This window comes from Mobula hypostoma, chromosome 15 (assembly GCF_963921235.1).
Source record: "Mobula hypostoma chromosome 15, sMobHyp1.1, whole genome shotgun sequence".
Classification (NCBI taxonomy): domain Eukaryota; kingdom Metazoa; phylum Chordata; class Chondrichthyes; order Myliobatiformes; family Myliobatidae; genus Mobula; species Mobula hypostoma.
Genome location: NC_086111.1, coordinates 1,718,039 through 1,741,950, shown reverse-complemented (window position 1 = coordinate 1,741,950; position 23,912 = coordinate 1,718,039). Strand labels below are relative to the sequence as shown.

The following is a 23,912-nucleotide window of genomic DNA, read 5'->3' as shown; positions in this document are numbered from 1 at the left end:
GTGCGGGAACCAAACTGAAGAGATGGAGAGAAATAGGTTTTTTGTGTCTGTATTTACTAAGGAAGCTGGCATGAAATCTATCGAATTGAGGGAATCAAGTAGTGAGACCATGGAAACTGCACAGATTGAAAAGGAGGAGGTGCTTGCTGTCTTGAGGAAAATTAAAGTGGATAAATCCCCGGGACCTGACAGAGTGTTCCCTCGGACCTTGAAGGAGACTAGTGTTGAAATTGCAGGGGCCCTGGCAGAAATATTTAAAATGTCGCTGTCTACAGGTGAAGTGCCGGAGGATTGGAGAGTGGCTCATGTTGTTCCGTTGTTTTAAAAAGGATCGATAAGTAATCCGGGAAATTATAGGCCGGTGAGTTTAACGTCAGTAGTAGGTAAGTTATTGGAGGGAGTACTAAGAGACAGAATCTACAAGCATTTGGATAGACAGGGGCTTATTAGGGAGAGTCAACATGGCTTTGTGCGTGGCAGGTCATGTTTGACCATTCTGTTTGGGGAGTTTTTCGAGGAGGTTACCAGGAAAGTGGATGAAGGGAAGGCAGTGGATGTTGTCTACATGGACTTCAGTAAGGCCTTTGACAAGGAAACGCATGAGAGGTTAGTTAGGAAAATTCAGTCGCTAGGTATACATGGAGAGGTGGTAAATTGGATTAGACATTGGCTCGATGGAAGAAGCCAGAGAGTGGTGATAGAGAATTGCTTCTCTGAGTGGAGGCCTGTGACTGGTGGTGTGCCACAGGGATCAGTGCTGGGTCCATTGTTATTTATCATCTATATCAATGATCTGGATGATAATGTGGTAAATTGGATCAGCAAGTTTGCTGATGATACAAAGATTGGAGATGTAGTAGACAGTGAGGAAGGTTTTCAGAGCCTGCAGAGGGACTTGGACCAGCTGGAAAAATGGGCTGAAAAATGGCAGATGGAGTTTAATACTGACAAGTGTGAGGTATTGCACGTTGGAAGGACAAACCAAGGTAGAACATACAGGGTTAATGGTAAGGCACTGAGGAGTGCAGTGGAACAGAGGGATCTGGCAATACAGATACAAAATTCCCTAAAAGTGGCGTCACAGGTAGATAGGGTCGTAAAGAGAGCTTTTGGTACATTGGCCTTTATTAATCGAAGTATTGAGTATAAGAGCTGGAATGTTATGATGAGGTTGTATAAGGCATTGGTGAGGCCGAATCTGGAGTATTGTGTTCAGTTTTGGTCACCAAATTACAGGAAGGATATAAATAAGGATGAAAGAGTGCAGAGAAGGTTTACAAGGATGTTGCCAGGACTTGAGAAACTCAGTTACAGAGAAAGGTTGAATAGGTTAGGACTTTATTCTCTGGAGCGTAGAAGAATGAGGGGAGATTTGATAGAGGTATATAAAATTATGATGGGTATAGATAGAGTGAATGCAAGCAGGCTTTTTCCACTGAGGTAAGGGGAGAAAAAAACCAGAGGACATGGGTTAAGGGTGAGGGGGAAAAGTTTAAAGGGAACATTAGGGGGGGCTTCTTCACACAGAGTGGTGGGAGTATGGAATGAGCTGCCAGACGAGGTGATAAATGCAGGTTCTTTTTTAACATTTAAGAATAAATTGGACAGATACATGGATGGGAGGTGTATGGAGGGATATGGTCCGTGTGCAGGTCAGTGGGACTAGGCAGAAAATGGTTCGGCACAGCCAAGAAGGGCCAAAGGGCCTGTTTCTGTGCTGTAGTTTCTATGGTTCTATGGAAAGGCGGTTGGCTCACAAATAGAGAAAGCTTGGAGACAGTGCGAGAGGGAGGATAGGCAGGTGATGGAGAAGCGACACTCTCAGACCAATGGTTTAAGATGTGTATTTTAATTCCAGGAGTATTATGAACAAAGCGGATGAGCTTAGAGAGTGGATCAGTACTTGGACCTATGATGTTGTGGCCATTACAGAGAATTGGATGGCTCAGGGGCAGGAATGGCTGCTTCGAGTCCCAGGCTTTAGATGTTTCAGAAAATACAGGGAGTGAGGCAAAAGAGGTGGGGGTGTGACACTGTTGATCAGAGATAGTGTCATGGCTGCAGAAAAGGAAGAAGTCATGGAGGGATTGTCCACTGAGTCTCTGTGGGTGGAAGTTAGAAATAGGAAAGGGTCAATAACACTACTGTTTTTTTTTAAAATAGACCATCCAATAGTAATAGGGACATTGAGGAGCAGATTGGGAGACAGATTCTGGAAAGGTGTAATAACAACAGGGTTGTTGTGGTGGGAGACTTTAATTTCCCAAATGTCAATTGGCATCTCTCTAGAGTGAGGGGTTCCGACAGGGTGGAGTTTGTTAGGTGTGTTCAGGGAGGTTTCTTGACACAATATGTAGATAAGCCTACAAGAGGAGAGGCTGTACTTGATCTGGTATTGGGAAATGAACCTGGTCAGGTGTCAGGTCTCTTAGTGGGAGAGCATTTTGGAGATGGAATTGTGATCACTATCTCCTTTACCATAGCATTGGAGAGGAAGAGGTACAGATAAGTTAGGGAAGCATTTAATTGGAGTAAGGGGAAATACGAGGCTCAGCCAGGAACTTGGAAGCACAAATTGGGAACAGATGTTCTCAGGGAAATGTATGGAAGAAATATGGCAAACGTTCAGGGGATATTTGCGTGAAGTTCTGCATAGGTACATTGTAATGCAACAGGGAAAGAATGGTAGGGTACAGGAACCATGGTGTACAAAGGCTGTTGTGTAAATCTAGTCAAGAAGAGTTTATGAAAGGTTCAAAAAGCTAGATAATGATAGAAATGTAGAAGATTAGAAGGCTAACTGGAAGCAGTTTAAGAATGAAAATAGGAGAGCCAAAAGCCGCCATGAGAAGACCTTGCCGAGCAGGATTAAGGAAAACTCCAAGGCATTCAACGAGTATGTGAAGAGCAAGAGGATGAGACATGAGAGAATAGGACCAATCAAGTGAGACAGTGGAAAAGTGTGTATGGAATCAGAGGAGATAACAGAGGTACTTAATGAATGCTTTGCTTCAGTATTCACTATGGAAAAGGATCTTGGCGATTGTAGGGACATCTTGTAGTGGACTGAAAAGCTTGAGCATGTAGATATTAAGAAAGAGGATGTGCTGGAGCTTTTGGAAAGCATCAAGTTGGATAAGTCACTGGGACCAGATGAGATGTACCCCAGGCTACTGTGGGAAGCGAGGGAGGAGATTGCTGAGCCCCTGGTGATTCTCTTTGCATCATCAATGAGGATGGGAGAGGTTCCAGAGAATTGGAAGGTTGCAGATGTTGTTCCCTTATTCAAGAAAGGGAGTAGAGATAGCCCAGTAAATTATAGCCCAGAGAGTCTTACTTCAGTGGTTGCTAAGTCGATGAAGATCCTGAGAGGTAGGATTTATGAACACTTGGAGAGGCTTAATATGAGTAGGAATAGTCAGCATGGCTTTGTCAAAGGCAGGTCATGCCTTACGAGCCTGATTGAATTTTTTTTGAGGATGTGACTAAACACATTGATAAAGGTAGAACAACAGATGTAGTGTATATGGATTTTGGCAAGGAATTTGATAAGGTACCCCATGCAAGGCTTATTGAGAAAGTAAGGAGGCATGGGATCCAAGGGGACATTGCTTTGTGGATCCAGAACTGGCTTGCCCACTGAAGGCAAAGAGTGGTTGTAGACGGGTCATATTCTGCATGGAGTTCGGTGACCAGTGGTGTGCCTCAGGGATCTGTTCTGGGACCCCTTCTCTTCATGATTTTTATAAATGACCTGGATGAGGAAGTAGAGGGATGGGTTAGTAAATTTACAAAGGTTGGAGGTGTTGTGGGTAGTGTGGAGGGCTGTCAGAGGTTACAGCAGGACATTGATAGAATGCAAAACTGAGCTGAGAAGTGGCAGATGGAGTTCAACCCAGATAATTGTGAGGTGGTTCATTTTGGTCAAATATGATGGCAGAATATAGTATTAATGGTAAGACTCTTGGCAGTGTGAAGGATCAGAGGGATCTTGGGGTCCGAGTCCATAGGACACTCAAAGCTGCAGTGCAGATTGACTCTGTGGTTAAGAAAACATACGGTGCATTGGCCTTCGTCAATCATGGGATTGAGCTTAGGAGCTGAGAGGTAATGTTGCAGCTATATAGGACCCTGGTCAGACCCCACTTGGAGTACTGTGCTCAGTTCTGGTCACCTTACTGCAGGAAGGATGTGGAAACCATAGAAAGGGTGCAGAGGAGATTTACAAGGATGTTGCCTGGATTGGGGAGCATGCCTTATGAGAACAGGTTGAGTGAACACAGCCTTTTTTCCTTGGAGCGACAGAGGATGAGAGGTGACCTGATAGAGATGTGTAAGATGAAGAGAGGCTTTGATCATGTAGATAGTCAGAGGCTTTTTCCCAGGGCTGAAATGGCTAGCTTGAGAGGGCATAGTTTTAAGGTGCTTGGAAGTAGGTACAGAAGAGATGTTAGGGATGTTTTCTTCCCCCCCCCCCCCCGAAGAGTGTGGTGAGTGCATGGAATGGGTTGCTGGCAACTGTGGTGGAGGCGGATACAATAGGGTCTTTCAAGAAACTCCTGGACAGGTACATGGAGCTAAGAAAGAGGCCTATGTGTAACCCTGGATAATTTCTAAGGTAAGGACATGTTCGGCACAGTTTTGTGAGCCGAAGTGCCTGTATTGTGGTGTAGGTTTTCTGTGTTTCTATTATTGTTGCTTTTATCATATACAGCTATTAGCAAATAATTCTGGTTGAGCTGACTGTGCCGTGGGAGGAGGGATGGGAAGAGGTCCACGAGTGAAAGGCCTTGAAGTATCAGCCCTTAGTGTAGGAATGTAAAGACAAGGGACGGCAGGCATGGTTGTTCCCTGTGGAGATCGGCTGCAGAGGTTTGCCAGCCGAATCAGCATGGCGGTTGTTGGCAGATCTGGGCCTGGACGAAAGGAAAAAACAAGCAGCTCATAGGATGGGGGAAAGAGGCAGAACGAGCCTCTTGTTGGATTTGGAGTAGGCGAGAGGAGGGAAGCTGGAAATCAGGAGCAGATGGGCAGTGATTTGGCCACCACCGCCAGCCCACCAACTGGAGAGTGTCGTGGTTAAGGGTTGAAACACTCTGAAGGTTGGGAACCACCTGATGACATCTGCTCCTGGATGAAGGCTACGGTTACCTTATAAGGTATCTGGAGAATGCACCCTAACAGGTGTATGTAACAAGCAAGCATCACTCTTGCAAAAATGCAATAGTTCACTTGATCTAAAATTAATCAGAATACATTTAAACTTTAACTGGCAATACAAAGTACAAGTCCAGCTATTTAAAAGTAATCTCTCATAACTTTGAATGGGATCTGAGAAGCCAGTACATAAAGTTTACAGGAGAAAGAAAACCTTGTAGGTATTTAAAACATAATTAGGCATGGTTCTTTAGAGTAAAATGCCTTCACTTGTATTAGGTTTCAATAGGTACATTTAATGTCAAAGAAATGGATACAATATACATCCTGAAATTATTTTTCTTCACAAACATCCACAAAAACAGCATGCCCCCAAAGAATGAATGACAGTTAAATATTAGAATCCCAAAGCCCCCATCTCCCCCACCCACTCATAAGCAGCAGCAAGGCAATGAACCCCCCCCCCCCACAGCAAAAAAGCATCGGCACCCTCCACCAAGCACTCAAGTGTGCAGCAAAGCATCAATTCAATAAAGACACAGACTTGCAGTACCCCAAAGACTACTCATTCACCCAGTAATTCGACATACCACAGGCTCTCTCTTTCTCCCTAATAAGGGAAAAAGGTGTCCCTGTTTCACAGCGAGAGGGGAGACATAACAAACAATTCGCTGATTTATGGGGTTAAAAATCTGTTGTATCGCTTCTTCCGAGCTCTGTGCCCAAAGAAATCGGGTCTCTGGGCACACAGCCAGCTCGCTGCTTTTGATCTTTCTTCTTCCACGACACACCATATGGCGACACCGACCTCGAGACCGCCTGCCTTCACAGCCATGAGAAACCATCTCTCTGAAGGCAGACTAGTCTTCTGGGCCACATCCTTGGCATATCAAATAGCGCTAGTTGCGAGACCCCCGAGAGCAGATCCCATTCCCGCAAAGAACCGAAGAATTACAAAAATGCAACGGCGATTCACTTGAATAAACCTTCCATACTTCTGGAGTCATTAGTTTTTAGAAACTTTAAAATTTCTGTGAATATCTTCCCTTGTACAAAGAAAAGATGGGCTGTAAAAAATATAAGTTTTGTCCGAGGTGGTTTGAAAAGACTATGATGGATACATTAAAACAAAATGGGAGAAGGAAGGAGGGATAATAATATCTGACGAAGAATGGATAATAATATGGAGGTATCAATGGAAGTGTAGCAGTTCACAGAAATGGAGGGAGTTTGGGTGGAAAAACTTGATAAGATATTTTATTACACCCTCTCAGAAATCCCATTATGATAGTAACTCCCCTGTTTGCTGGAGAAATTGTGAAATCAAAATGCAAACCATTAGCTTATTTTCTGGGAATGCCCCGTTATCAAAGACTATTGGAGTGGGATACACAATGCCCTACAAGACATCTTTAAATGTGAAATACCCTTAGAGAGTAAGACCATATATTTTGGGTATATACCTCAAGAATGGTTGAAAAGAGATAAATATTTAATGAATGTACTGCTGGTGGCTGGTAAAAAGACCCTTACCAGGAACTGGTCATCACAGGAGAGCCCAACTTTAAATGTATGGATGGAAATTACAATGGACATTTACAAAATGGAGAAGATAACAGCATCTGTTAATCATAAGCTGAAACAATTGTATTCATACTGGAAAAAATGGTTTAACTACATAACACCTCATAGGCCTGATTTTACTCTCAAGTCAATGAATATGTTGTAAAAAAAGATCACTCCCTATTTTGTACATAGTCTTCTTTTGATTGTTCTTTCTTTCCTCTCCTTTCTATAAGTGTATACCTCAGATAAATATTATGTGGAGATTTGTGGCATATGATTACATGATATATATGTACAGTATCTGAAATACATCCTATGGAAATGTTTGTTTGATGATGAAATTCAATGAAAAATAAATTACAAAAAAAAAGACCATGATGGAATGGCATAGCAGACTCGATGGGCTGAATGGCCTAATTCTGCTCCTATATCTTATTGTCTTAAGGCAAAGCAGTCGGGTTCATGGAAGGAATTTCATAGTTGGAAATTCAGCTGAAAGGCAAGAAGAGAACTCTTGGGAGAGAAGTAACGTGAAACTGAAGAAGGAAGAGTGCAGGTTTAAGCAGTGGAGACTGAAAATGTATGGATAATATCAGAAAGGGGTAGAATTCGAATCAGGTTTATTATCACTCACATGTCATTAAATTTATTGTTTTGCTGCTGCAAAGTACAAGACAAAAATAAGTTACAAAATAAATTAGTAGTGCAAAAGACTGATAATGAGTCTGTGTTCATGGACCATTCAGAAATCTGATAGCAGAGGGAAGAAGCTGTTATTAAAATATTGAGAGTAGGTGTCCAGGCTCCTGTACCTTCTCTCCAAATGTAGTAACAGGCAGAGGGCACGTCCTGAATGATGAAGGTCTTTAATGACGGATGCTGCCACCTTAAGTCACCACCTTTTGAAGATGCGGCAGGGAGGTTAGAGTGCATGAACAAATTGGCTACGTCTACCTCTGCAGCCTCAAGTGATCCTGTGCATTATGGGCTCCTTAGTAGGTAGTGATGCAACCAGACAAGAACACTGTACATCTATACAAATTTTGCAGGAATCTTTGGTGACATATCAAATCTCCTCATTCCTAATTAAGCAGAGCCGATGGCATGCCACCTTTGTGACTGCGTCAATACATGTTAGATCCAGGACAGATCCTCTAAGATGTTGATGCTCAAGAACTTGAAGCTGCTCACCCTTTCTACCACCGACCCCTGTGGGACTGCTGTGTCTTCTCCTGACCTCTCCTTCCTGAAGTACATAATCAATTCCTTGGTCTTGTTGACATTGAGTGCAAGGCTGTTGATGCAACATTATTCAACCAGCAGATCTATCTCAATCCTGTAAGCCTCATCACCGGCTGTTCCTATTTATGATGCAGAATGGCAATATTAGGCAAACTAAAGCAAGAACTCCTGTGGTGATCCAAACTGATAGGGCATAAAATGGCGCAAAAGGGAAAAAACAAAGTAAGTAGGTAGTTAACATGGGGGAAAGAAAATCTAATTATAGAAAATTTAGAGCAAGTATAAAATGGAACAACAGAGATCAAAAAATATTGCTTTTAAACATCCGTAAACAAGGATTACAAAAGTAGCCAACCAAATACCAGAAAGGAAATCTACTCATGAAGGCTGTGCACAGAGGTGAGGTATTAAGTAGTTTATGTTGTAGGGAAAACTCAATACATCTCAACTGTATCCTCAAGCACTGTTGCAAAAATGCCAATAAATCAATCCCCACCACAAAGGAAGGGCAGAGCAGAGAAAATTCACAAAAAGAAATCTTGGGAAACCAGTGCTACAAGACGTGTGGAAATTACTAATTTTACCTTTCCCTCATCCACCAAATCTTATTCTTGGGCCTAGAGATAGCACATTCACTGAAGATGTTCCTGAGTCTAGAAACAAAAGCATATACTGTATTAAGTAAAAGATTCAAACAACAATGATCAAGAAGTAAACACTATTATCATGGGTGACAAAAAGGGCCAGGAAAATGAAAACCTATAATGCATGCAACTGGGTGTGGAACTTTCTAACCAATAGATACCTCGTCAGGATGCACAGCTGCTCTTAACTCCCAATCATCCTCAACATGGATGCCCCCCAGGGATGTGTGCCGAACCCATTGCTGTACACTGTGCACACAACTGCACAGCCAAAAACCCCAGTAATCACATTGTCAAGTTCTCAAATGACATGATAGTGGTGGGGTTCATCACCACCAACGATGAGCAGACCTACAGTTTGGCAGTAGAAGAGTCTGAGACCTGGTGCCGGGCAAATAACCTCTTCCTAAATACCAACAAGTTAAAGGAGATGGTTTTCAACTTCAGGAGAACCTGCACCACCCTTTACATCAGTGGCACAGCAGCTGAAACTGCAAGCAGTTTCAAACCCCTGGGACCGCACATCTCACTCAATTTCTCATGGTCCCAGAATACTGTACATCCTACAGAGTCAGGAAAGCTACTAAGGAGGCTGAAGGGAGCTGGACTATGTACATCCATACTCATTTCATTCTACAGATGCACAGAAGAGGGCATCCTAACATGGTACGAGTGTACGGTACAGAAACTGCACCACCATGGACAAAGCGGCTCTGTAACAAGTAGTCAAAACTGCCCAAGCATCACTGGCACCAGCCTACCCACCATGGAGGACGTATATACAGAAAGGGTCAGTAACATCATGAAGGATTCCACCCACCCTGCTCAGACTCTTGGTGAGGTCATGCTGTCTTCCAAAATGTCTCATTTATAATTGACCATCTGTGCATCCACTTATCTTTGAAGTCATCTCTTTTAAAACGCTGGGCTGCTGTTCATCAGCTTATGAGGGAATATCAGGGTCCATTATTTCTCCAGTACTGCTAATTTACTCATTTCTTTGAGCTTCTCGATTACAGTAGACATTAATTCATTATCATAAAGTTTTCTGATGTTTTTAGTGAATGAAAACATCAATCTATCTGCCACTTTCTTTACTCCCCAATTATTTCCTGCTTCAGTTAATTGGGGACTTGCATGAAATTGTAATAATCTTTTCCTTTTGAATCAGAAATCTTTAACTTTGTCATGAAAACAAAAAAAAGCACTTTTTATTTCCTTTATTTGCAGAATAGCTTCCAGTGCTGTACAGTATGTTCCTACTTCTATATTCAAATATATTGTCCAAAAAAATGAGTATCACATTTGTGCAAAATTCAGAGAAGGAGATTAAGGGAAGGAACTTCAAATGTTACTCAGGTAGTGGAAACTCTAGAAGCAGCAAACAATGCTTGTGTAATTAAAAGGATTGAAGGGGAGGTCAGAGGATGTATTTGGCAAGATTGAAGTTTCACAAGTTAACTTTATAGCAATATTGCACCAGGACCCCCAAATCCCTTTGCAACACCAATTTCTGAATTTACTATTTAGAAAATAGTATACCTTTACACCAAAGCGTTTGACTGTACACTTCCCTATACTGTATTCCATCTGCTAATTCTTGCCCATTCTCATAACCTGTCCCAAGTCCTTCTGCAGACTCCCTGATTTTTCAACACTACATTCCCCTCCATTTATCGTTGCCTCATTTGCAAACTTGGCCACAAACCCATCATTCAAATCGTTAACATACATGAAAAGTTACAGACCCAACGACGACCCCTGTGGAACACCACTAGTCACCTGCAGCCAAACAAATAAAAGGCAACTTTATTCCCACTCTATCTTCTGCCCATTAACCAATGTTCTATACATTCTAGTATTTTTCCTGTAATACCATGGGGTCTTACCTTGTTTAGCAGCCTCATGCGTGGTACCTTGGCAAAAGGCATTCTGAAAATCCTTATAAACAACCTGCATTGACTTTCCTTTATTTATCCTGCCCGTTACTACCTCAAAAAATCCTAACAGATTAGTCAGTCAAGATTTTTTCTTAAGGAAATCTATTTTATTGTGTGTAAGTACCTTGACTCCAACATCTTCTCAACAACTGAAATCAGGATAACTGGCCTATAATAGTTTCCTGTCTTTTGCCTCCCTTGCTCTGAAGACTTCAGTAATCCCTCCTACGCTCTTCATCCATTTACTTTGTCCACACTTTTTCAATCTGTTGAACCCACCCCCTACTTTAAAAAAGTTATACAGCTATATCAATCTTATGGAGAAATCACCAGCTAATCTACTCAAAAGTGCAGGCAAGTTTACCTAGAATGCAAGTTACCCAAGGAAGTTTATCACCTTGATATGGCAGAAAGCAAATTTTTTCTGTTACAAAGCAAACTAATTAGCAGTGTCACACAAGTTCTTGCTGAGCTGGTTTTAATAGAAGATCATTCATTTGAAACATTTACTCTGCTGAATATTTCCAGAATTTTTGTAAAATCCATACCTGCCTTAAAACAACTTCTGGAAACATTAATAAAGCTTTTAATCTTTGAAACAGTAGTTATCCAATATTTTAAGAGTGGGTTGAGGAGTCTAATGCTAGACAAATTTCATCCATTTACATTATTCAGTGACCACAATAAAGCACATTCAACTTCATTTCCATTATTTGAAACTAGTCTTTCAAAACAGATTTATTGGGCTAGTTTTCATATGCACAATTTTCCCTGCTGCAGTAAACGCGTATTGGAGAAGGAAGAGAAAAGTTCATGTTCTTGGCCTGAATAATGCTATTCTAGAATAATCTACATGACAGGAGATACAGGCACAACCTCGTCAACTGCTATCTTGCTCTATTATTTATATCCATTTAGGATGACATCAATGATATGTCAGGCACCTTGTTTGGCAAATTACCACCAGAAACTACTTTTAGCTCAATCAAGCTACAGTTGCAATACATTGAATCAAGCCCTTCAAGTGTACAAAACATAGCAGGTGCATCTGCAGGGTACTTGCGTTGCAAAGCAATACTTTGGTTTTCTAAAACAATAATGGCAAAGTAGTTTTCGTGTCCATAGCCAGCAGTCCCCTTCTAGATCTCAACAACACTACAGTTAGTCCATTACATGCAACAAAAGCAACCTAGCTGGCTGGCATTGATCCAACTTACCATATCATACTGAATACTAAGTGGAACAGATCAAGCTAAACATGTTAAACAGGCGTTCTTTTATATTCTGCAATACTATGTAATAATATTAAAAATGCAGTAAGCTTAAGGTTACTCTTTGTTTAAAAACTATTTAAGACCAACAACTTTATTTCAAATCATAGCAGCAGATTAGAGAGCTGTCCATTAAATACAAAGTTTATATTTTATATTTCAAAACATTCAAGCATAACATGCAATAGTGACCTTTTATGTAGAGTTTACATTGCACAATGTAGCAGGATGCATCAGTTTATGTTACACATTATTTTACATGTTAATGTAAAAAATAAACTCTAAAAGCCCTAGACATCAAAGGAACAACTTGAATGACTCCCATGGTATTTACAAATTCCCCAGGAGCGCTGTACATTTAATTATTCATGATCAGTATAACATTTATGGTTTGTTGGACACTCTTGGCAACAATTTTAGCCTGTAAGTTCAATTGGTAGTTCTCTGCTACAAAGAATTTCCCACTGTCTAGCAAGCAATGCAATCAGCCTTTCACGACTTTCAGGACTGGCTACAAAGAGACACCACTGAACTTCATCGCTGATGCTGCAGTAACTTGTTCTATCTGTAGAACAGGTATTAAGTGGATGTTCAAAATGGTCAAGCATCATACTGCTTAAGAGATCCCGATTCTGTACATCATCGAACACAAAAGTGATGGCCTGTGGATAGGTCTGGTAACCCATGAGCACTCGATCCAGATCGCGAATTCTTCTAGCATCAGTTAATTGGTATTTGTCCCGCTTTGGTGGTTCTTTTGCAAATTCTGGTAATGGATAACTAACATAATCTTCTTCAAACAGAAGCATATCATAGCTGGTCAAAATTAACGTTTTAGGCTGCAAAGAACACTTGCAGGAATATAAAGAATTCTCCAAAGACTCTACTTGAAATGCCAAAACATACAAGAGGATGTTAGATGTTTGGAGATTATTTAGGTCTTGAACATTTTCTGCTATCATAAATGTCAGATCACCAACCTCCTCTTCACTAGGATAAATGAATTTCACTCGACTGGAGTGGACAATTTCATAATTTTCCATTTGACCTGTTCAGAATAGAATCATACATGTTAACAATATTCCTGGGATATTCATGTTTTGCAAACAAAACCAAATAAAAAAGCACATGTTGCCCGGCCTCCAAGTCTGCTCCACCATTCAACCCGGTCTGATTATAGGATCCAAATGACCACTGTGTATCATTCCCATACCCAAAACTTGCAATCAGTCTTTATAGTTAACCTCCTTGATCTGATTATAGCTTCCAACTAACCATTTCAAATTTAGTTGAAAGGCAGACTGCTCACAAGGTTAGTGCAGATTTGAATTGAGCAGTGTCTTACTATCCACACAGCACTTTTCAGTCATTATTTTATTGTGCAATATTAAATTTTCATGATAGGAAGAGGTACCAATGACTGTAGCAATATAATAGGTATTAAGGAGGAAGATTCATAAGAAGATGTGCCTTGGTTGAAGCATAATGTATGAAACAAAAGAACATATTCAATTGGTTATTAGTAATGTACACAAAATGTTGAAGGAACTTAGCAGGTCCGGCAACATCTATGGAAATGAACAAACAGTCAACATGTTGGGTCGAGACCCTTCTTCAGGCCTATTAGAAATGGTCTAAGAAACAGACGCCGGGACATCAAGAAAAATACTGCATTAAGCATTGTTACCCTCCTTATTGATGGTTCAAGGGCAGCTTTGGCAGAACCATGTTTTTAAAAAAATGGCATCTACTGCTTTGGAGATACCAAACAGATGTGAACCTGAAAACAATGATGTTATCTACATACACAAAATATGGGGAGAATACAACCAGTCCATAAAATAAACATTTAGTAAGAGTATTACAAATTTAATTACATATGTTATAATGGAAAACAAATAGATCTGTGTATCATTTTCGGCATTAAATCCCATTTACCCGAGTCTTCATCAGACAAATATTTCATTCAAATAGTTTTGACATTCTCATTGCAATCTACTGTTTTTGTATTTATCAGAAACTGGCTTTGCAAAGGTAATACTAACAAGGTATCAGTTGACCAAATGCTTCTGGCAATAAATATTGCATGCACATATACTTGTACTAAATGCAGTGCAGTAAGACACATTAGAAGTAAAATCAGGTAAACTGTGAGAACCAGTGAAAAGGTCAACTAAAAAGGATGATTGCAGATTTCAGGTATGACAATGCTACAGAACCTTGAATTGAAATACTGCAAAAAGTAAACTACGTTATACCACTGGTACCTGTGCTTTTCTTTCCAAATTCTGAATAAAAGTCCAGCTCCACTGGCTCTGGCGAAGGTGTTCGTTCCAACAAAGATAATACAGCCATTAACTGCTGTACAAATGTATGTGTTGTATAACTGTCCCTGGTCAGGCAAGCAATTGTGTGTTCAGCAGATGGACCTATAACAAAAGTAAAATAGCTAATTTCTAGTTAAAATTTCTAATAAAAAGTCTGAGGTCTGTGCAAAGTCTAGGAGAAAATAATTTGCCAAAACATGTACCAAGCATATGCATTTTTTTAATATCAGAAAAGAAATTTACTAATCGTGAAATACTGAGTTACAGCGATGACATTTTCAACTTGTTAATCAAATCCAAACAAGGTTCGTATGATCATGAAGGTTCATCATGAAGACCCTGGAGAGACTTGCTCTGGAGCTGCTCCGGCCTATGGTCAGGCCACAATTGGATCCCCTCCAGTTTGCCTACCAGCCCCAACTAGGAGTTGAGGATGCCATCGTCTACCTGCTGAACCGTGTCTACGCCCACCTGGACAAGCCAGCGAGCACTGTGAGGGTCATGTTTTTTGACTTCTCCAGTGCGTTCAACACCATCTGCCCTGCTCTGCTGGGGGAGAAGCTGACAGCGATGCAGGTGGATGCTTTTCTGGTGTCATGGATTCTTGATTACCTGACTGGCAGACCACAGTACGTGTGCTTGCAACACTGTGTGTCCGACAGAGTGATCAGCAGCACTGGGGCTCCACAGGGAGCTCTTTCTCTTCACCGTTTACACCTCGGACTTCAACTACTGCACAGAGTCTTGTCATCTTCAGAAGGTTTCTGATGACGTTGCCATAGTTGGATGCATCAGCAAGGGAGATGAGGCTGAGTACAGGGCTACGGTAGGAAACTTTGTCACATGGTGTGAGCAGAATTAACTGCAGCCTAATGTGAAAAAGACTAAGGAGCTGGTGGTAGACTTGAGGAGAGCTAAGGTACCGGTGACCCCTGTTTCCATCCAGGGGGTCAGTGTGGACATGGTGGAGGATTACAAATACCTGGGGATACGAATTGACAATAAACTGGACTGGTCTAAGAACACTGAGGCTGTCTACAAGAAGGGTCAGAGCCGTCTCTATTTCCTGAGGAGACTGAGGTCCTTTAACATCTGCCGGACGATGCTGAGGATGTTCTACGAGTCTGTGGTGGCCAGTGCTATCATGTTTGCTGTTGTGTGCTGGGGCAGCAGGCTGAGGGTAGCAGACACCAACAGAGTCAACAAACTCATTCGTAAGGCCAGTGATGTTGTGGGGATGGAACTGGACTCTCTGACGGTGGTGTCTGAAAAGAGGATGCTGTCTAAGTTGCATGCCATCTTGGTCAATGTCTCCCATCCACTACATAATGTACTGGGTGGGCACAGGAGTACATTCAGCCAGAGACTCATTCCACCGAGATGCAACACAGAGCGTCATAGGAAGTCATTCCTGCCTGTGGCCATCAAACTTTACAACTCCTCCCTTGGAGGGTCAGACACCCTAAGCCAATAGGCCGGTCCTGGACTTAATTCATAATTTACTGGCATAATTTACATACTACTATTTAACTATTTATGGTTCTATTACTATTTATTATTTATGGTGCAACTGTAACGAAAACCAATTTCCCCCAGGATCAATAAAGTATGACTATGACTAAAAAAAATGGATGAATGATAGTCTGCATATGAACACTGTCTCAGTCTCCATTTCTGAACATTCGCAATCATTCCTATCGCAGAACTTGGAGCTTTCAGGGGAACATTTTGTTGAATAACCAAGAAATAATGGCAGTAACAACTATATAATTAGGGAGCCATTTGGTCCTTCAATAAAAATAAAGCAAGAATACTACTGGCAGCCATCTTCTCAGCATTGCTTTTACCAGTTCCCAGAAAGGCTACAAAATGACATACCTAATTCCAACAGTGAACACAAAGTAGAAGAGACTGAGACAAAAATTTATTAAAAAGCTAGAATTATTTTCACTGGAGCCATAAAGACCAATGGGAGATTTAACACTGGCTTAAAATTAGAAACGTTTCCTTCATAAAGAACCACAAGGATTATCAGAACAGGGTTAGCTGAAAAATTTCCGAGTATTGTCCATCACAACTTTCTAATGGACACTGGAAAGAGCTCAGTTATGGGATTAGCATAATAACTTTCAATGAGTTGGCCCAGACACAAAAGCTAAACTCTAGGTTAGCAACTCTATTACAACCCAAAAGAAGTGGAATTTTGCCAAAAGCTCCTAGTTCTTAGTACAAATAAGTCAATTAGAACAATGCATAGTAAACTATCAACAATTTGTTTTACAAAATTATTCCCAAAAAGCCATGAGATTCAGAATATAAGTTTCCTGTTATTCCATTCTTAAAATAGGCACATAGATGATAAGCCAGCAGCTTGTTATAATTAAAAGTGGCAACTCACCAGTGATGCGGAAGTATTGATCAAAAAGGCCCAAGTGTATGGAGTGCAGATCATTTAATTTCAGGACAAAGCAGAACGATAAGAGCAAACCACTCCGCTCAGAATTTGAAGATGGCTTTTCACTCCAATATCCTGAGAAAAATTTATGTAACAGCCCTTGAAATGTTATTGACAGCTTGTGGAACACTTACATTTCCATAATTATTTTAAAGTCTAAATACTATACATTAAAAGAATAAAGTGATTACATAATATTAATATAAGTGATTACATGATATTAATATAATTTTGCTTTTTGCAAAGACCAAGTGAAATCATTTATAGCAGAGGCCCCTTAACATTTTGATAGAAATTAATTGCTCACATTATTTTCATCGGTAAACATCTCCTGAGACTAATCCAAATTGCCAAAATTGACATTGAGGTTAAATGCACAACTTTTAAGGTTCTACACTTGGCCAATTTTGAGATGACATCAGTGCTAATCCAATAGGTCTTAGCACTCCAACTTGAGAAAGGGCAATATCTCTCTACCGCTACACTCCCAACCTATTTTAACCAACAAGTACTTTTCCCATCTTGAAGGTTTGTCACCAAATACTGATACGGTTATCTTTAAAATTCCTATTCAAAAGATGAGTCTAATCAAGTTAATACAACCACGTCAGTTTTGAAAAGTGATTATGCTTCTACAAGTTGAGTTATATTTGAAGTTTTTAAAAAATCTTGAAATTGGCTCTAGAAATAAGTTTTGGCCTACAACACCTGTGGAAATATTGACATCCAATTAAAGAAAACTTGGATACGTTGAACTTTAGAATCTTTACCTCAAAAGTCATAAAAGATTCTAGTAAGTTGCTAAAAAAAAACACTAATCATTCTTCCAGTGAACAATCCCCAAATCTATGCTTCCTTGTTACCACTGGGATTGTTACTAATTACCATCGCAGAATCTTTCATGGTTATAAAACCCCTGAAAAAATATGCTACTTTCTGATTTCCATTGAATTGCCTGATTTTGCAGGACAAACAAGCTCTGTAATAAATACTTCTGGAATCCCTTTAATGTCTGGTACTTCCCCCCCCCCGCCCCCCCTCCCCATTGTGCCATGCCCAGAATATCACACAATACTTAAATTATGCCTAGATGCAGTTTAAAAGTTAAGCAGACCTGAAAAAAAAGTTTATCTATTGCCCTAAAACTCTCAACCCACTCGTCCTTTTTAGATAAATTCTATACCATACTCTCCCATCTAGTATATTGCTTCATATTTCTCTCAACTAAGTGCTTTCTTTCTCTACTGCTAATTTTTCTACTTTCCCATAATTTATCAAAACCCTTAGGATATCTTCATATTTCCTTTACCAGCTCCTTTTATTTACACAAGAGATAAAGAGAGCAAGATTCACTAATCCTTACATGCTGGTCCTTGGAAGCAGCCTCTTTATTACCCCACTATCCAAACTGCTCCTTTTTCCTAAGTATGCTCCTCAATTTCCACATTTTTTTCCATGTGGCACAATAAAGTTCACACACCTTTTTAGTTCCTAACATTTTAATTATTAAAGCACAAAATGTACCAACAACTTTTCAGATTCTCTCACTAATTTAGTGCCATATTACTGACTCCAAAAATTCACCCACAGCCAATAAAGGGTTACGTAGCTCTCAAAATACCTGGCTAACACTTCAACAAAAAAAATTCCTATTTCCAAAAATAGTTGGAAAATTATAGGGCATGACTCTTCCTTTTATGGAAATTGGGCAGCATGCTAAAGAACAATCTGCCTTTTAGGTTGAGAAACAGCAGACCTGAAGGATGAAAAAGCATAAAACTAATTATGAAAGGTTTGAAATAAATTTTATTATCAAAGAACATGTCACCATATACAACCCTGAGATTTATTTTCCTGATTCATAAAGATCAATATCCTGTACTCAAAAAGTCTCCACAAAATAAGAGGGGTGATTGATAAGTTCATGGTCTAAGGTAGAAGGAGTCAATTTTAGAAAACCTAGCACATTTATTTTTCAACATAGTCCCCACCTTGGACCTCCAGGTGGTCCACAGCAAGGGTGATTGATAAGTTTGTGGCCTAAGGTAGAAGGAGATGAGTTATGCCACTCTCATTACATTCACGTGCAGTTCAACTCTTTGAGTGATGCTGCAGAAAGTTTGAAGTTAATAACACATCTCCTTCTACCTTAGGCCATGAACTTATCAATCACCCCTGCTATGGCCCACTTCTACAAAGAAGGGATCCGTATGCTCCACGACCGCTGGACTAAGTGTCTACATGTAGGTGGGGACTATGTTGAAAAATAAATGTGCTAGGTTTTCTAAAATTGACTAACAGAGCTAGTCGAGTTTGTTCATCCTGCTTCCAAGCAGTTTTACTGATAACCCACGAGATTTCCCTACAACCTTTCACATACACGTTCCCTGCTTATTGAAATTTTAATATAATATTCCTTGTTGAAGAACACTACTATTAACAATCACAAAAAGGTAAAATAATTGCTTCCAGACAAAAAGAAATACTTAATCAAAAACCAACTAGCCATACCAGTTTGATCAGCAAGCTTAATGATACTATCATCCAACACGAAATACAATGCTTTGGTAGAGAGCATTATGCAGGCAGTAACTTCAAGCTCTGAGCTTTTGTAAAATATAACTGAAGACCAAATTAGATACCGTAGCTCTTCATTCTCAACCTGTAATAGCACAAGAATAATCAAGCAACATGGGGAGAAAACTTAAAATAAAAGTACATGCCACTTTGGCTTTAGTCAGCAAGCAATAATGAGTTTTGAATTTACCCATCATAAATAGCCTTATTGAAAATTACATTTTTACTGTCATTCTTACTACACAAGTATTCCAGGTTCAACTTTGCTTTAGATCAAAATGCAAAATTATTATGATTTATTATCTAACCAAAATTCCATTCTAGATAATAGATTGACATTTCAAAGTTAGAGTTATAATTATACAAACTACAAGGTAAAAAAAATTGAACTGCTCAAAGTTATGAAAAAAATTCTGAAAAATGGTTTATGAATATCTAGCAATATTAGAGGTATTAAATAATGAATACAGTTAGCTTTGGATACTAATCAATCATTAGCAAAAAAAGAACACTCAGTACCACACATATTTTAATTTAGTTTTAGTTTAACCTAAATCCAATAATAGAAAATCACCAGGAGTAGCACAAAATCAAAACAAAACACTGTTAAACAAACACATCAAAAAAAATGTGATTTAGGCACATCCACAAAAGTTCTTAGCATATGAATTCAAGAGAGTCAGTTCTAGAGTTATTCTAATTTCTAGTGAACAAACGGGAATTCTAATGCATATAATTATTCTCATGTATGGCCATGTGTTTGCTGTCCAAACAGATCCACTGTTTTACATACATTGTAACGTAGTGATACAAGGCCGTTTACCTTCACCTTCTACAACTAGAACGTTGGCTCAACTTGCTAAGCCAAAAGTCCTTGAATGGATAAAGTCCAATGTCTTCTAATCAGTCATACAGCACAGTAAACAGGCCCTTGAACCACTTTATCCATGCTGCTACCTATTACCTAAACATACTAATCCCATTTTCTGGACGGGGCCGGTAACTTACAATGACATAGCTTTTCAAGTGCTCATCTGAGTACTTCCTAAATGTTGTGTAAGACTTAGCAGTGTTCCAAATTTCAACCGTCACAGTGAAGTAATTCTTCCTCAAATCCCTTCTAAATCTCCTAGCCCTAACCCAAAACATATGCCCTCCTGTCATAGACATCTGCCAAGGGAAAAGTTTCTCACTATGCCCAAATGGGAGACGATAATAAAGAGGGAGTTCACACAAACATACACCCATCATGTACAAGTATTACCTCAGCCATACTGTTGTGAAAACAGTCCACAATAGCTCTTCCTTTCAAACCTGCTAGGTAATTGAGAGATGGGGAGGCAGAAAGATGAAAGGGACACCGATTCTCTTCAGTCAATTTTTGCAGCAGCATCTCAGAAGGATACTGTAGAGAAAGACCCAAGTCTGATTTCAACTTTGGCTGGTTGCTGTAGAGATAAACAGATAGAAACTTAAACTTATACTCCAGGATAAGGTAATTAAACAAATGAAAACATTGGGAAACAAAAGGAATTGATGATAAAACATTAAGGCACTTTTACAATCCATTTACAACAAAAGAAATTTCCTCCCCCAAATACTTTCATATTCTATGAGCATTTGGCTAGTTAATTATTTTTGTTGAGAGACTACCATAATAATTGACTACCATGTTCAGACACACAATTTAGATTTAAGTATCAGTAACAAAAACTGTTAAGGGGTTACCATAGAAGAAATGATAGAATGTGGGGCCTCAATTGTTTCTACAAGATATCTTCAAGACCTATCATGATAAGAACAAGAACACAAAAGACCTTAACCATAATAATAACAACATTTGGACGGGCAAAATTAAAATCTTAATCTTGTGATTCTTCATTACACTATGAAAAGCAACATGGCCTTTTATTTTTAAAAATATCAGCATGCCCTGAATAAAGAGTTATTTGCAGATATTCACACAGGAAAGCCATAAATTCTTGAAATTCTTCCTGCAAGCCCAGTCAAACACAAAGTCTTTAAAGCTTTCTTTTAAAAGGCAGTACGATTCCTCATTAGCAAAGGGTTAAACGTTAGTGCTGCTAGACAGAAATGTGCAATATTTACAGACACACATGAAATTAGCCATGATCTCACGAAGTGACATAGTAGCCTTAAGGACGAAAGGGCCTATTTCTCATTTACATGTTAATGTGCTGTAATACCAAGTAATACCCTTCACCAAGAAATCATTCCCTAGATGTTCTGCATCACAAATAAAAAGAAAGCAATGATAGCCATAAACTTAATTGTGTTATCAACTACACATACAAAACTTGTTAATATGCAGAATGTTACACTAACACCCAAATGCAAATTTTAGGTGTAAAATCATGTTTGTAAAGTCATCTATTAAATACAACATATTGCACTTAATATTTTATCAATTAAATCATATACAAAATCTTAAGATTTCACACTATACAGATATCAAAATTAAGATTTACTGTGCCTAATTTGATCAACTCTAAAAGACCGAGCACTTGGCAAAAAGTCACACATTCCCTTTCTACAGTGCAGTAAACCCATCTACAAACAACCAAATGGACTCATTAAACAGCTGACATGAGATCCAAACTGTCAAAGGGGACAAGAAACTACAGATGCTGAAATGTAGAGTTTAATCAAAACTGCTGGAAGATTAAAGCAGCATCTGTGGAGGCAAAGAGTTGATTGACATTTTTGATGAAAACCCTGAATCTGCAAATAAATGCAATTACAGCCAAGAGCTGAGGAGAAATGAAATAGACCTTAAGATTTGACTAACAACTTTGCATTGCTCGGTTATTACCTTTCAGGTTCAGGAGAGTGACCAGTTGTGTCCGTGGAATGCCTCGTTACGTAGCAGTGATCCGGACAAGTTCTGTACATTACAATGGATTTGACACCCTGAAAGCTGGCTCTCAGTTGATTAAACATTCGTAGAAAGTGGAACTTCTCATGGGGAAGCAAAAAAACCGCCGTTGCAAGTTGATATCCAATCAAGAATTCAAGGACATGACCATCCCAAAATGCCACTGTTTCAACAGTATGGGACCCATGCTTTGGATTTAAAAGCAACGTAGCTAATGAAATTCTGTTCAACTTAAATGGACATTCTGCAATCTCTTCAGGATGAAGACACTTTTTTGCTGCTATGTAGAAATCTATCTTTATGAAATAAAGATGTTGAGCTGTCAAAATCAGAAGACAAGGTACACATACAGGTTTGGAATTTTCTTCTCTCCCTGGAAGAACCTCCGAACAAACTTCAGAGTGCAGAGTATTCTTGTTCTTTAATTCTATACCACTGACCACTTCAGTATGTGAAACACAAGGATTCGTCTCTTCTGCCCAACCCCATGGTTTGGGGTTGTCGCTGATCAAAATATATGCTGCAAAACTACCTTTAATGCCAGTGTCACTTAGTGCAAGCTGCTGATGCTGTAAAAGCTGAACTATGAAGTCTTCCATAAGGGGCTCTTCATAATCAAGTCTAGTCAAACTTGAAGTAGATTTATTCAACACAGCCTTTAAACAGAAATTGAAGTCTTTAAGACTCTGAGAATCGGATATAAAGAAGAAACAATCATGTGTTTTAATTTTCATTGAAAGGCACATTTCTGGCACTTCAAAGAACACTTCCAAAATTTCTGAATAGGGAAGACAAAGGACAAGCTGCATTTGAGAAATAAGATTTTGCATATTTCCCAAGAGTTCGCAGTGAGGAATCTGAAATATAGCTACAGCACTGTCAATCAGTACAATGCAAGATATAAACAATCTTAATCCTTTGTTTGCCTGTATACAAAGAGCCCACAGTACCTTTAATATCTCAGCTTCTTGGTTTGCAGAAATACTGGATAGATCAATGTTTGAACTACATCCCAAAATACAATCACCTTGATCTGGACCCATTTCAAAATATCCAGCTTCATTACCGAAGACCTCAGGATAATTAACAGGGTTTCCTTGACAGTCAAATACAGTCTCAGTGGTACGCACTTTCAATAGAGCTTGATTAATTATTCCAGACAAATAGGCAGCAAAGTCAAGATTGGTGGTATTGTATGACACACATGAAAAAGGCAGCACAAGAGTTACTTCAGGATCATGTAGTGATTTCAGCACATCAGCTTCAGTAGTTGCATCTGCTGATCCAAATCTTTTTAAAAAAAAATAAAAGGGAGTAAGGAAGGGGAAAAAAAACAAAACAGATTTTAAATCCAGGAAGAACTAAACAAATATCAATTTAATTTTTCCTCTCTTCACAGTCTATTTCCAGCATCTTTCTATTTCAAAATCCCAACAGCTATAATTTTTTCATAGTTTCAACATACTTATTACCTCCCATTTATCTTCTACCCATCTTCCTTTATTTACACTTCATCCAAATAGATCACCTCTGATCAACAAGACTTCAGCATCCTCTTCCAGCTGGTAACAATTTGCATAATTCAGTGCCATGATTGCCACCATCACAGGCATTCATTTTTGTACTTTATACCATGTCGCAACCCAACTTTCCTACAATTTTTTTTAAACCTTTTAATCCTGATGAAAGGTTATTGACTTGAAACATTCACTCTGTTTACACTCTCCACATGCAGCCTCACCTGTGGAGTACTTATAACAGTTTATATTACAACACATGAAGCAGCCACTTAAGTCCGCAAGTTTTCACTGCATTCCATCAAGCAATCTTATCAGCC

At 39.4% G+C, this 23,912-nt stretch overlaps 1 protein-coding gene across 6 annotated transcripts in view; it reads right to left on the bottom strand.

The window, feature by feature from the left end:
• Positions 1-947: 947 nt before the first annotated feature.
• nisch (nischarin) overlaps positions 948-23,912 on the bottom strand; it is an 83,031-nt gene continuing 60,066 nt past the window's right edge. Inside the window, exons 17-22 of one of the 6 annotated variants that reach the window (XM_063067586.1) lie at positions 22,013-23,365; positions 20,444-20,627; positions 19,114-19,264; positions 16,546-16,677; positions 14,088-14,249; positions 948-12,868 (exon numbers count right to left, since the gene is read on the bottom strand). In XM_063067586.1, the coding sequence (XP_062923656.1) occupies positions 12,237-12,868; positions 14,088-14,249; positions 16,546-16,677; positions 19,114-19,264; positions 20,444-20,627; positions 22,013-23,365 (2,614 nt within the window). In that variant the 3' untranslated portion in view covers positions 948-12,236. Of the gene's footprint in view, positions 12,869-14,087; positions 14,250-16,545; positions 16,678-19,113; positions 19,265-20,443; positions 20,628-20,687; positions 20,966-22,012; positions 23,366-23,912 lie in introns of those variants that run through there. The other 5 variants (XM_063067587.1, XM_063067588.1, XM_063067590.1 and 2 more) reach the window with 5 other exon arrangements.